Here is a 14257-nt window from a genome sequence, read left to right on the forward strand (position 1 = left end):
TTAAAATGACCTAGCAATATTATTATTATTAGGAGGAGGAGTATTAGGAATTATTGTTACTTTAAGGATTCATGTTATTAATACTTATGTATCCCATCAATGACATTTACTAGCTATGTGTATTCATAGATGAGTCACAAACTTGTTTTCTATCATCCATAAAACTTCATAGGGGTGTTATGAAGGACAAATTAATAAATGTAAAGTTTTTCAAACCGTAAACCTCAATGTCAATTATCACATTTTCTTGGTTATTTTTTTCAATAGGAATTCTTCTTTTTTTTAGTATATGGAAACCTCTTCCTCAATAATTACAAACATGAACAACTTCTAGCTGAGTTTGCTTTTGTGCAATCTGATCGAATCTCATCATTTTTTCCTATATTTGTTTTCCTTACTGCTATTTTACTTCTTTACCTAGTACCTTGTGGCTATGATGTCATGGTCCAAATGTGATAAATTCTACATACAGTATCTTTGATGGAGAAACTGTTAACAAAAATTCTGAAAGATTCCTTTCCAATGTCCATGAACTACTACTTTTCCTCTACTACTTTTCACTGCCTTATGGGATGATAGTATTTATAATCTTATCTTCTAACATAAATTTAATTTGTTTATATCTTCAAAAAATGTTTTCTTCTGGACACAAATCCCTCTTCCCTTATACCCCTAAAGATGGATCTTATTCACAATTCAGTCACTTGATTTACTAGTTATCCCTCTCTATGTTATTCAAAAGCCTGAGATGCACATCTCCTAAGAACTCATTGTTAAAAAACGCTGAAAAAGAAAGCCCAGGACAGAGCTCTGAAGTACTCTCTGGGTATGGATATTTAAACAAATTCTCCCTGTGAGATAAAGGAATCTGTATCTTTCCATCTCACCTGCAACAGTATTGCTGAAATCCAGGTATAAATCTACATCATTTCCCTGATATACCATCCTAGAAATTCTGAAGAAAAGGAAAATTAGATCAATTTTGGTATGAGATTTTGCCCCATTCTAAATGGAGAAGAATACCTAGTTTTATCTAGCTTTTTCACTGTTAGAGGTTTACGTATATCATGTGGGGTCACAACCTTCCTTCCCCCCCACTTCAGGCACAGAGAACACTATTCTTTTTTTTTTTAATAACTTTTTATTGATAGAACACATGCCAGGGTAATTTTTTACAGCATTATCCCTTGCATTCACTTCTGTTCTGATTTTTCCCCTCCCTCCCTCCACCCCCTCCCCCAGATGGCAAGCAGTCCTTTACATGTTGAATAGGTTACAGTATATCCTAGATACGATATATATGTGCAGTACCGAACAGTTTTCTTGTTGCACAGGGAGAATTGACTTCAGAAGGTAGAAATAACCCGCGAAGAAAAACAAAAATACAAGCAGTTTATATTCATTTCCCAATGTTCTTTCTTTAGGTGTAGCTGCTTCTATCCATCTTTGATCAATTAAAGCTCTTTTTATCGAAGAGATCCACTTCCATCAGAATACATCCTCAAACATTATTGTTATTGAGGTATATAATGATCTCCTGGTTCTGCTCATTTCACTTAGCACCAGTTCATGTAAGTCTCGCCAGTCTTCTCTGTATTCATCCTGCTGGTCATTCCTTACAGAACAATAATATTCCATAACATTCATATACCACAATTTACTCAACCATTCTCCAATTGATGGGCATCTTTTCATTTTCCAGCTTCTAGCCACTACAAAGAGGGCTGCCACAAACATTTTGGCACATACAGGTCCCTTTCCTTTCTTAAGTATCTGTTTGGGGTAGAAACACTGCTGGATCAAAAGGTATGCACATTTTGATAACTTTTTGAGCATAGTTCGAAATTGCTCTCCAGAATGGCTGGATGGAGAACACTATTCTTTAGAGCGATCTTATTTCCAATTTTTTCCCTACTTCTTTATATCATAGTTTTTACTTTTTACTGTTCTGAATAAAGAGTTAGAAGGAAAAGGAAGTCAAGAACAACAGTTCTATTCTAAGGATGGATGTGGATGATATGATTTTTTTAAGGAAAGTAAATGAAAACAAAAGCTTTTATAACAATACTGACTTTTAGTGGGAAAGGGACATAGTAAGAGGAAAAATAAGTTTTGGAAAGATAGAAATTAAATGCACTGAATAAAATCGACACAATTCCCTCCCCACCCCCCCCTTTCTTTCTTTCTTTTTTTTTGGCTGAGGTAATTGCCCAGGGTCACACAGCTAGGAAGTGTTAAGTGTCTAAGACCAGATTTGAACTCAGGTTCTCCTGACTTCAGCTGCCCCGGACACAAAAATGTTTAAGAAGCAAAATGTGAAAATTTTCTTTTTATTTATTTCCCTACTCTCTGATGGTAAACTGCACACACACACACACGCTACAACTATGCACATATCCTACATTAGGATATCAGAGTCAATAGAAAAGACTAAGAAGTATTTTCTTTAAGATCATTACTATTTTTGACTAGGATATTCTACAGAGCAGAAGACTGTTGTCTTTAAAACATGGTACCAATAGACCAAAAACCTGTATCCCAATTCATTCAATCTGAGGCATAATTCTCAGATTAGCTGAAAAATAGGACAATATTCAAATATTTACTTTTAAACAGATTTTTTTATTATTTTGAATAATTATATACTCAGAAAAAAGATCAATAGTTCTTATCTTTGTATACCAATTTTTAAAACATATGAAAATAACAGACTTACCTTATATACTCCAATCCCTGGATCAATAAGAGATGAACAAGATGATGTAGATGGCTGATTGGAAAATCCACTGTTTGTTGTTTTCTTGGCTTTACTTTTGCTGCTACTCTTAGAACGAGGTTTTACCTCACCGCCCTTAGTCTGTATTGAAGTACTAGGACCATCAGGCTCTGAACGTATCAGCAGCTGAACAATATCATTCAGCCCAACATTATAATCAAATAAAGTATGTCCATCTTCCAACTGTCAAGGAAAAAAAAAGACCATAAAACTACGTCAGTCAGTATGTATCCTGAAAGATAAAAGCTATTATTGTCCTCATTTTACAATTTAGGAAACTGAGGCAAACATGATTTATGCAGGGTCACACAATTAAGTATCTGAAGCTGGATTTGAACTTGGTATCTTCTTGATTCCAGACTCAGCTATATATATGGTGTGTATATATATATATATATATCCACTATATCATGACTTGCCTCTGCTAGTATAACTAAAAAATAAAATAAAATTCTATAAATTAAAAAGCCTAATTATTTCTCCTCTAATTATTACCTTCTAAAAATAGAAGGCAGAATTTTGTTCAAGCTTTGAGCACAAGCTCGGAAGGCCAGAAGAGTACGGCACAAATATGGTTGAAGTGGAACCTTTAAATCTTTCTTTAATACTCTCTAAAGAAAAACCCTTGAGAAAGCTTGGATTTCACCAACATGGGAGTCAGTCAGCTTTCTACCAAAATTGTCTGAAACTAGAATCTGTCAAATTAGGTTAAGTCAGAGACTCACATCACAGATTTACCAATCATAGTAAAAATGTTCTCACACATTTCTACACTTGAGAAAATGTATGTTAAAGACAGTAAAAGTTTCCTACCATTTTCCAAATTATAATAACCTACCAACAATAACAAATACATTGGTCTCATTTTTATTTCACATGTATGATCAGTGAAAGAAGCATTATATTTAGTTGAGAATTTAGTCACAGCTCTGCTGCTTGTTACTGGTTTCACTTTAAAGACATTTTACCTCTCTAGGCCTTTTTCCTTATCTTTAGAATGAAAGGGTTCGATATGATGAGTTTTAAGGTCCTTCCTGCTTAAAATCCTGTGTTACATAACACTTCCCACAAAATAGGCCTAAGAAATACAACATAAATTGTTTTTAACCTTTTTTTTTAATCCCATGAAAGGGTCAAATTACTTACCAGATAAGATTTATTTCTGACCCCTCTCTGCCCTCTCTCAAGAAGTTATAGCCAAGAGGCACCATAGTACCTACTATATTCAAAGCACTATGCTAAATTCTGGGAATACAAACAAATATAAGTAGAAAGACAGTGCTCTCCCCCCAAATAAGTTTAATTCCATTAGGAAAGGACAACACATAAAAAGAAGATAGTGGGGGCAGTGCTCCTTGTGGGCCTGACAGAGAAAGACCAGAATGCAATCTGGAGAGCAATGCGATAAGGGTGGGTCCTCTCCTTACATGGAGACTCTGTAAGGAGCCATCCAGAGTTAGAGCTACAGAGGAGGAGGTGTTTTTTTAATTTGAAATATATGGTCAGATCTCTGTTTTAGCATTATCAACTTGATAACCACTAGACATTGTTACAACAAACTAGTCAGTCAACAAACATTAACCACCTGCTATGAGTACTCTGCTGAACAATGGGAATACAAAGCAAGGTAAGACAATCTGCTCTCTAAAAGTTCAAGGTCTAATGGGGGAGAAAACATCAAAACAAATCAACATAAAAACAAGATATATACAGGTTTAATTAACAGAGGAAACGAATTAGCATTAGGGGGAACCAATAAAGTCTTCTCAAAGAAGATGGCTATTTCATGGAAAACTTGAAGACAAGGAAGCCAGGAAATGGAGATGAAAGAATAAAGTATTAACAGGCATAGAGGACAATTAATAAAAATGTCCAGAGTCTGGACATTGAATAGCTTGTGCAATGAAGAGCAAAAAGGCCAGAGTATGTTTTAGAGAATAAGGTATAAAATGGCTAGAAAAGTAGAGAGGAGCCAGAATGTGAACAGTTTTGAATGTTAGAAAATGAATTTTCTATTTGAATCTGAAGGTGATAAAGAACTACTGGAGTTTACTAAGTAGGAGGTAACAAATTAGATCTGGACTCTAAGATGATTAATTTGACAGCTGAGTATAGAATGAACTGAAGCTGGGAAAGACCAAGCAGGAAGACCAACCAGCAGGCTATGGTAATACATAAGGCCTTTATTAAGCGTGATAGTGGGGTCAGAGGTGAGGATAGACATCTGATGGGGATTCCTTAGAAAGGCAGACAGGACTTAGCACAAACTGAAGGAGAATGCAATTAGGGTGCTCAGATGATCAGAATGATCTGGTGCTGTTGGGATAGAAGGGTTGGGGGACAAGGAGGAGAGATGATTTCACCTACTCAGTAGACCAATTTTTCCCCTTTTTCTTTCTTTTATTTTTCTTCCTAGAGGTAATTGGGGTTTAGTGAATTGCCTAGGATCACACAGTGATTGAGGCCACATTTAAACTCTCATACTCTGTCATGTTCTCACTCCTTATCTGTTAATAGTGAATGACTGATGCAAAATTCTTATAAGGCATTGACTCTCTCTCTTCTTGTTTATTCTTCTCCTTCCATCTTCCCTCCCCCTCCCCCAAACTGAACAATAGCAATGACAACAGCTAAAAAAGGATCTTTTTTTTTTTTAACCAATGTGAAAATCATATCATTTCTAAGGAAATGAAAAGGATTTTTACAAATAAAAGCTAAAAGAAAAGAAAGTACACTAAATAATTTCTATCCTGCTGGAGGACAGAGGAATTTAAAGCATAGGGATGATTCTTGTGATTTCATTAATAAAAAAAATTTCCAAATAAGGAACTTCCCCCACTTCTAAAAATGCAGATTGATACTTGCTCTGCAACTTTAAATCTTAAGATACTGGCTAAGAGAAGAGAGAGACAGACAAAAGAGGACAGAGAGAGACCAGAGAGAGAGAGAGACAGAAAGAGAGAGAGAGAGAGAGAGAGAGAGAGAGAGAGAGAGAGAGCGAGAGAGAGAGAAATGACTTGCTCAGGGTCACATATGCAATATGCAATTAAAAAAACAAAACAAAACAGAACCCAACTGTTCCTGGCCCTAAGGTCAGTTCTTTATTCACTTTGCTACACTGTCTCCCAAAAGCTCGGGACTGTTAAATTGAATTTAACATTATTTAACAAAAATGTTTTTAAAATTATTTTTGAAATAAAAAAGAACGAGTAATGATAACTAAAATCTATGAAAAATTCAGCATTCTTATATTGAATTTTAATTAACTCAAACCCGCATATCCTTTTACATCTCCTCCCTTCTCAGCTAAACTAATTGAAAAAGTTGTGTATAATTTAACTCTCATTCATTTCCTCAACCCTTTGCCACCTGGCCATCTGAAGTCAATCACTCAACTGTAACTGCTGCCTCCAAAGTTACCAATTAAAATATTTCAATTGCCAAATCAAATAGTGTGTTCTCAGTTCTCATCCTTCTCTACTTATTTGGTGCATCTATACTGACCACCCTGTCTTCTTAGATACCCTCTTCTCCCTGAATTTTTCTGGCTCCCTCACACCTCCAACTTCAGAGTTACTCTCTTCTTTTAAGAGATACAGCTCAATATGTCCAAAGGGCTAACTGCATATTCTTTGATCTAGTAGTGTTTCTACTGGGTCTGTATAACAAAGGAAAAAGGACACATATGTGCAAAAATGTTTGTAGCAGACCTTTTTGTACTAGCAATGAATTGAAAATTGAGTAGGTGACCTTCTACTGGGGAATGGCTGTAGTAATGGTATATGTGTATAATGGAATATTATTGTTTTATAAGAAATAATCAGCAGGATGATTTCAGGAAAGCCTGAAGGGGGGAAAAAAAACTTAGATGAACTGATGCTAAGTGAAGTGAGCAAAACTAAGAGAATATTGTACATAATAAGATTGTGTGATGATCACCTGTGATGGATTTGGCTCTTTTCACCAATGCAGTAATTCAAGGCAATTCCAATAGACTTGGGATGGAAAATGCTATCCGCCTCCATAAAAAGAATTATGGAGACAAGGTGGATAGAAGCATAGTATTTTCAGTTTTTAATTGTTGCCATTTGCTTGGTTTTTTTTTTTCCCCTTTCATGTTTTTTTCCCTTTTGATCTGATTTTCTTGCACATGACAAATATAAAAATGTTTAAAAGAATTGTACATATTTTACTTGTACCCCTCGTTTGCTCTATTGGGGAGAGGGAAGGTAAGGAAGGAAAAGAGAAAAATATGGAACACAAAAGTTTTACAAAAATGAATGTTGAAAACTATCTTTACATATATTTGGAAAAATAATAATAAAAAAAGACACAATTTAACAATAATCTTCTGCATGAAACCTTTCCTGACGATCCCAATTATTAGCTAGTGTCCTCATTCATAAAATTTTTTTCCAAGTATTTTGTATAGATTTGTATTATTCATCTTATACATATGCAACATATTATCTACACATGTACTTTTTGATTTCTCCATTAGAATGTTAAACTACTTGGAAGTAGAATTTGTTTCATTATTTGAACTTTTACCTCCATTAACTAACAGGATATCTTACATACAGCATGTGCTTAATAATGTGTGCAGTCTTCAGTGATGTACTTCAACCTCCAATCTTTTTACTAGCTTCTTGCTCACAAGGTCTTAAATCTAAATTCTCATGTAACGAGTCATTTTGACTTTCATATTTAAATACTGATATACAACACTATTTTTCATCATTTATGGGAGAAACAAATATGAATTTTTTAAGACATCAAATAAGCAAATGTAGTACACTTACTCTCTTCCCCTTTCCCTCTTCCCATCTTGTCCTTCTTTTTCCCTCTCCCTATTTCCCCTTTCTCCCCCTCTCTTTCCTTTCTTCCTTTTGTCTCCCTCTACCCTCTTTCTCTACTCCCCCCCCCACTAACTATAGAGCTTAAAGTGCAGGTCCAGCTAGCCTGTTTTAGTTTAAGAAATAATACGTTTTCATACCAACAATATTCTGAAGTGCTTAAATACATTATATTTTATTAAAGATTAAACATCTTTCTCTGAAATCTCTATATTCTCAATTTTCTTACCAAACCCTTTCTTCATAAACTATTAGAATTTCCTGTTAGGTTAATACTTTATTAGAATTAGTTGAGCCCACATAGTCTTTAAAAATATTTAATAGCTCAAAAAAAGAAAAACAAACAATAAATTTCAAGTTGACATTAGGTTGCATTTATTAAAAAGCCAAATTCTTCTAAGAATATCAATGATGACAGAAGCCAACAGAGATCACAATACTTTTTACTCTCTATCATGCATTCATTTCTCTTTCCCTCCCTTGCTAGCTAAGTTCATCCAGATCTAGAACTGTGCCTTATTTAGAGCTGATGTTAATCAATAACCAATTCCTACCACAAATCATTGCACAGTGCAAGTTTGATATTCACTGAATGAAAATTTAATGAAGTCCTAATTCCAGACAAGCATATATAAGGATTAAATCTGATTCCTCATTCTACATGGACCACAAAACCACAAAGTAAACATTTTAAAAGTTATCATTTCCTTTATTCACTTATTAAAAATAATCTGCTAAAGAATGGACAACAATTTTTAAGTAATTTTAAGCCTATCTTGAAGAAAAGTAAAGATAACCTAAAGTTTAAAAGATTAAAAAAAAATCTGAATTCACCAATCTTAAAAATCATACAAATACCTACACAGACTGATGGCAAAATAAAACAAACTGTGGAAAACAAATCTATAATAAATATCCCACATGATTCACAAAAGCTACTATATGTTTTATAATACCCTTTTAACTTGATAAAATATTGGACCAACATTCCTACTCTTGTTTCCCCCAAATAAAATCACTATATAGAAGAAAGTGACAACTCAATCACAAAATTCATGGAAAAGGAGAATAAAGTCTGAGGAGCACCATAGGTTTTGATGAGAATAGCCTTCAAAAGATTTAAAGGAAGATAAGTAGCACCAAATGACAATTTTAGTGAGCTACGAAAACTCCAGATATATCCACAGTGTAACATGGCAGGCAAAAAAGTTAATGCTTTTATAGTCTTGTTTCCAAGATTTTCATAGTAAACACTAAAATTGAAAGAAGTCATAGCTCTACTATATTCTATCCTGTTAAGACCATAGCCAGAATACTGTGTTTAGTTCTGGTCACCACATTTTATGAATGGCATCAACTGAGTATATCCAGAAGACTATGTAGAACCATCCCCATGCCCACCTCCAACATTTACCTAAATTACCATCAGAATATAATACTCTTATATAGACTCAAATTATGATGGCAATTTTTATTAAAAAGATAATGACAAATTAAAAGCACCAGACTGAAAGAAGTTACTTTGTAGAAACCACTTGCATATGTATTTATTTTACATACACACTATGTAAATTTTGCTTAGAATTCTAAGTATACAGCATTCTTCCCATTATAGGAAGATACCAGATCAATGACTTCTATGCTACACATAGATCCAAAATGCTCTAGAATTTACATTTTAGGCTGGAGTCAAAAGGTACATTTATAGGAATGTCCACAACTCCATCAACTAACAAATATTTCATTCCCTCTGGTTCAAATCCAGAGCTGCTCTCAAGAGCAGTGACAATTTCATGTCATGATCAGTCAAGTTTAGGGTCCTGCCACCACCCATCTAACAATTCACTGAGGGGGCTATATTTGCACCAAATAAATCCAAGAAATTATTGGAAATTCAAACTTAACTTACCATCTTTCTAATGTACTCCAGAATACTCAGCCAATAAGCTATCTCTTTGGTTTCCTCTATGCTCATCTTAGAGAGCCCAATGGATATAATTTATATTTAATCCCTAAATGTGCATAAAGCTACATGAAGCCATTAAAACTGAATTCAACTTTATTCAGCCTATGTAGACATTTTCATGTTCACTTTAAAAAAAATCACATGAAGCTGATCTCATATTCCTTAACTATTTACCTAATTTTTCCCTATGCAGTCAAGCTATAGCTACCCAAATTAGGAGGGGAACCCATTTCTGTGATTTGTGGTTCAGTTCTAGTTCTGTGGCAAATTTTCAAGTTTGAAAACCACAAGATTTTATAACTATTTGTTTTTCCAGAAGTGTAACTAAAAACCAAAAAACCCATACTTTTGCATATTTGGCTTATATTTTTTAAATAAAAATGCAAGATGAATAAAGAATTTCATTTCTTTCCTACTAAGAAGAAGATTCAGCACTCTAAATTCAAGATTTTATTTTGCTTCCACTACGATTATTAGAAAGAGAACAATTAGTGAACACCATTCTATACAACTCATAAACACTCCTATTCACAAATACAAATTTAACTATCTTCAAAGTTAAGACTCACTTCCAGAATGAGTATACTTAGGATTCTCAGCAAAATTTCTGTAGTGTGTATGTAAAATAAATACATATGCAAATGGATTCTACAGAGTAACTTCTTTCAGTCTGCTGCTTTCAATTTGTCCCTTTTTAGCTTTACACCCTATAACAATTATTTTCTTGATTTGATAACTGCTTCATCTTTGTCTTCCGAAAACTTCTCAAGAAATGGGACTATATTTTAAATTTATCAATCAATGAGCAAGTATTCAACAAATGCTTTTGGATGAGTTTAGATATTGATGTTGATGTGCAAGACACTGCTAGGTGCTGGGGCCACAAAGACAAAAGATTCCATTCCCAGTTTTCAAAGAGTCCTCATGGAGAGAATAAGTTCTTTCTTATTAAGAGAAAACCTATGCACATACAGCTAATTAATTTATGTCAAATGTATAAGAGGTAACCTAAGAGCTAGTACCTTAGCAGCTGGGAGGCTAGTGGCAGTTAGTGAGAATGAAAGCATATAGGTTGGGAACTGCCATAAAAAAAATTTAAATGATTTAATCATCAGGTACAGATAGCATCAAACAGGATTCTCTATGATAGAGGAAATTTGAGAGATGAGCTTTGAGCGATCCTAACTTAACCACCAATTCATTCATCTGAGCATAAGACCCTGTGATCTGATATGACAAAATGTTGGAAGAATTCTAACTACTGAAGTTGGTGACACTGCGGGGCAGAAGCTGAAAGTGAAAAGTATTTTCCCAGAACAATGGGAAAGTGGCTGTGGGTTTTATATCACATTACAAGTCAGAGAATCCCCCCCCCCCCCCACCATATTCCATTTGGAATGAAAACAAAGGGTGATGGTGAATGGAAAAGAAGACCAACTTCCTCTAAAATATAGCTCAACCTGAGACAGAGAAGTCAGGGACTTGCTGAATTACACAAAACTAGTATAGGTAAGAGTTGGGACTTGGGCTCGTTTTTTTTAACCATACCTCTTTCAAGTAAACTTGAGTTGTTTGGCTTGGAAAACTAACTAGCCCAATCAATTTTAAACCACAAAACAAATCTTTCATTGTATCAACTTAAAGGTCAAGAGTATCCTTACAGCAGGGGGCAGAGGAAAGGCCCCACCCATGGATGCCCTCTAGAAATTGGAAAGCCCTTCGGCAAGAGCTGGGGGACTCAGGGAGCTTGAGGGTGATAGACGGGTGACACAAGGCTGGCAGTGGGGCACAAAGGTTCTTGGCTACAGGGAGCCCCGGAGGGGAGGGATAAGAAGGGCCATAAAGAGGAAATTTCAGGCTCACTGGAGCCCTCTGGTGGTTTGGGAAGGAAGCGCCTCTTCTCCAAGAGGATCTAGAGGATCCCTGCCTTCACCTTTACATTGCTTTAGAGGTACATGAACCATATTCATTTTTCTTGGGACTGACAACCCTATCCATGTCCAAATCTCCTAACAATGTAAAAGCCAGCACACTGGGGCATGAGTCTGAGATCTCTGGCTGGGGGGAGGACTGTGGCAAGGAGAAGGCCACATGGCATCCTTTCAGGGAGGTCAGGGCCACCTGAGCCAAGCCCCTGGTCTTCATTAGGAAGGTAGTCCCCACAGGGGGGTCATTAAGCAGTCTACAAGCCCCATAGACTAACCTGTCTCTATGGCATCTTCCTGAATTTCCAATTCCACTTGGCCTTATTTAGGAGTAACCAGTGCATCATATAGCTCCCTGGAAGTTCCTTTGCTTGTGAATTAGCCTAAATGTTATACTGGCCCAAGAAGGTTCCAAGAAATCTCCAGCATTCAGATTTACAATATAATGGATCTTTGTCTGATTTTCTTTCTGGTGTCTAGGTCTTTTAGCAAAGGCTTAGAGAAGTCTAGAAAGCTCCAAGCCCGTGAGATGTAGGCAAACTTCACCATGCCTGCTCTGCATGGTACCAACTCTGTATCTGCTTTATTGATTATTCACTTAATTTTTTGCAAAAACATTATCAGTAATCATTTCCATTTTCTTATGGTTTTGTCTCTGAAATATTGAAAACAACATTTTCAGGACCTCTACATTTTTATAAGAAATACCTTGTGAGAAAACTCTTTGTACTTGTAATGGGTCAGAACTGTACTTGAAACAAGGATTCTTACAAAGTGCTAATTCAGTGGAATTGATAAGACCAGTTTAGCCTGGTGATTAATAGTTCTCTAATTCAGTATGATTGATTTAATCTTACAACAAATAATGGTTCTTAGTGATATAAATGATCGGTTTATACTCAGTATCCTGTAAATGATCTCATTATAATAGACCATATAAGCTGGGACGAACTCAGCCAGATTCATTCATTTCATCTCATACCACCATGATGGGCAGGCCTGTCCTTCGCTTCTCCACTGAGACCAAGACTCTGGAAGACCTCCAAGAAAGCTATCCTGAGCCCTACGCAAGGAAATTAGATTGTGAAGGAGATAATAAAGAATTTGGACTTTATCCCTGGCTATTCTTGTGGTGATTACTCTGACTGAAAAGAAGGTTGGTCCCAAGACTTTCAGAAAATGAACCAGAACATTACATGTATTAGGAAAGAATAGACCACACTCTATAACTTCCTGTCATTGATGAAATTATTCAATGTTAAGTGCTAATTACAAGTTACTCTTTCTTATCTACATGAAAATCAAAGTGAATAATACAAGTCAGATACATGTATAAATGTGGATTTGGTGGTAGTTAAGTTACTTGAAAGTGTAATTTGAAAATTTAAGTTAAAAACTTTTACACTACACACAAGTTAAAACACCCTAAAGTCTTTTTGTTTTTTTTTTTCTTTGGGAAGGAAGGAAATGGGAGAGTCAAGCCTAAATGACTTGTCCAAGGTCACTCATCTAGTGTCAGAGGTCTTCATCAAAGTCTTTTCAGAAGTCAAAAGAGGTACTTTTATAAAAAGCTTTTCTTCTTTAAACAAGGATGAATATTACACTTAAATATGAAGAGAAAGAACAAGCTATGCTTTTTAGTCACTTCTTTTAATAAACATTTAGCATATTAATGTAACCTAAGCAGCAGATAGATTCTAAGTTTAACATACATAATATTTTTTAAATTTCTAAATAATTTGCTATTAACTTTACTATATGGCAGAGACTATCTGAATTTTCTCAACATTCAAATATACACTTCCATAAATCATTTCTTCTGAAATTTAAAGAAAAATTTAAAATTTCTTAAACAATAGTTCTAGTCAAATGTACCAATGGTTTAACTGACTAATCTTAATAATCATCATCACCCAATAAAAAGACAACTGGTGACTTCAGTAATGCAGGAAGACCTGAATCCAAATATATGTGTGACCCTGGTCAAGTCACTTAATTTGACTCAGTTTCCTCAAATGTAAAATCAGGATAATAGTAATGTTATATTTGAAAACTGAGGTAAACTTAAGAGAAAAAGGTTCAAGTATTATTAATTTATTAGTTAGGCGAACAGTAACTAATATTATCTCAAAGACAAAAGACCACTAGGTAGGGCTTTCATATAGTTTTGGGAAGTACAAGAGAACAAAGAGCAGGAAGCATCACAGTTGGTAAGCAATATTATTGGTGATAGAACTGACATTACAGGAACATTATGACTGGATTTCCTGAGGAATGTGGGCTAGTATTCCTGTGAGACTAGTGACCACTTCCTTCTGTCATTATGGAATGCTGATTGATTTATGGGATCCATCTCTGCATCCTTTACTCTTTCCTAACTGATTAGAATTAGCAGACTCTCTGGTACCTAGAAAGGTTTGTTAATGACTATTAAAACAGCTTTCCTCAATTGTACAAGGCCAACTTCAGGGACAAAACAGCTCAATGCTAGCTTCAGGACTTAATGATTTAGAAGATGACAATCTTTCCCTTTTAATTACAACACTTTATGGTCAGGCTGACCTTTAATCTAACTCAGAAGGGAAAGCTAAATTCCTGAACTTAACTAAAGAACATAGAAAGATGACTTAATATAACAGGCTGAGGCTCGAGTTGATGCACTGAGGTCCCAAGCATGTGAGGCTAAATAGTAATTGGACCATACTCTATTAATATATATGCTTGGAGAAAGAAT

The 14257-nt window shown here is 35.1% G+C and overlaps 1 protein-coding gene across 2 annotated transcripts in view; it reads right to left on the minus strand.

The window, feature by feature from the left end:
- Positions 1–14257, minus strand: part of UHRF2 (ubiquitin like with PHD and ring finger domains 2) — a 163825-nt gene that overhangs the window by 122366 nt on the left and 27202 nt on the right. For both annotated transcript variants that reach the window (XM_051987558.1, XM_051987566.1), the window contains exon 2: positions 2717–2959. In XM_051987558.1, the coding sequence (XP_051843518.1) occupies positions 2717–2959 (243 nt within the window). The remainder of the gene's footprint in view (positions 1–2716; positions 2960–14257) is intronic.

Source organism: Antechinus flavipes, chromosome 1 (genome assembly GCF_016432865.1).
Source record: "Antechinus flavipes isolate AdamAnt ecotype Samford, QLD, Australia chromosome 1, AdamAnt_v2, whole genome shotgun sequence".
NCBI lineage: Eukaryota > Metazoa > Chordata > Mammalia > Dasyuromorphia > Dasyuridae > Antechinus > Antechinus flavipes.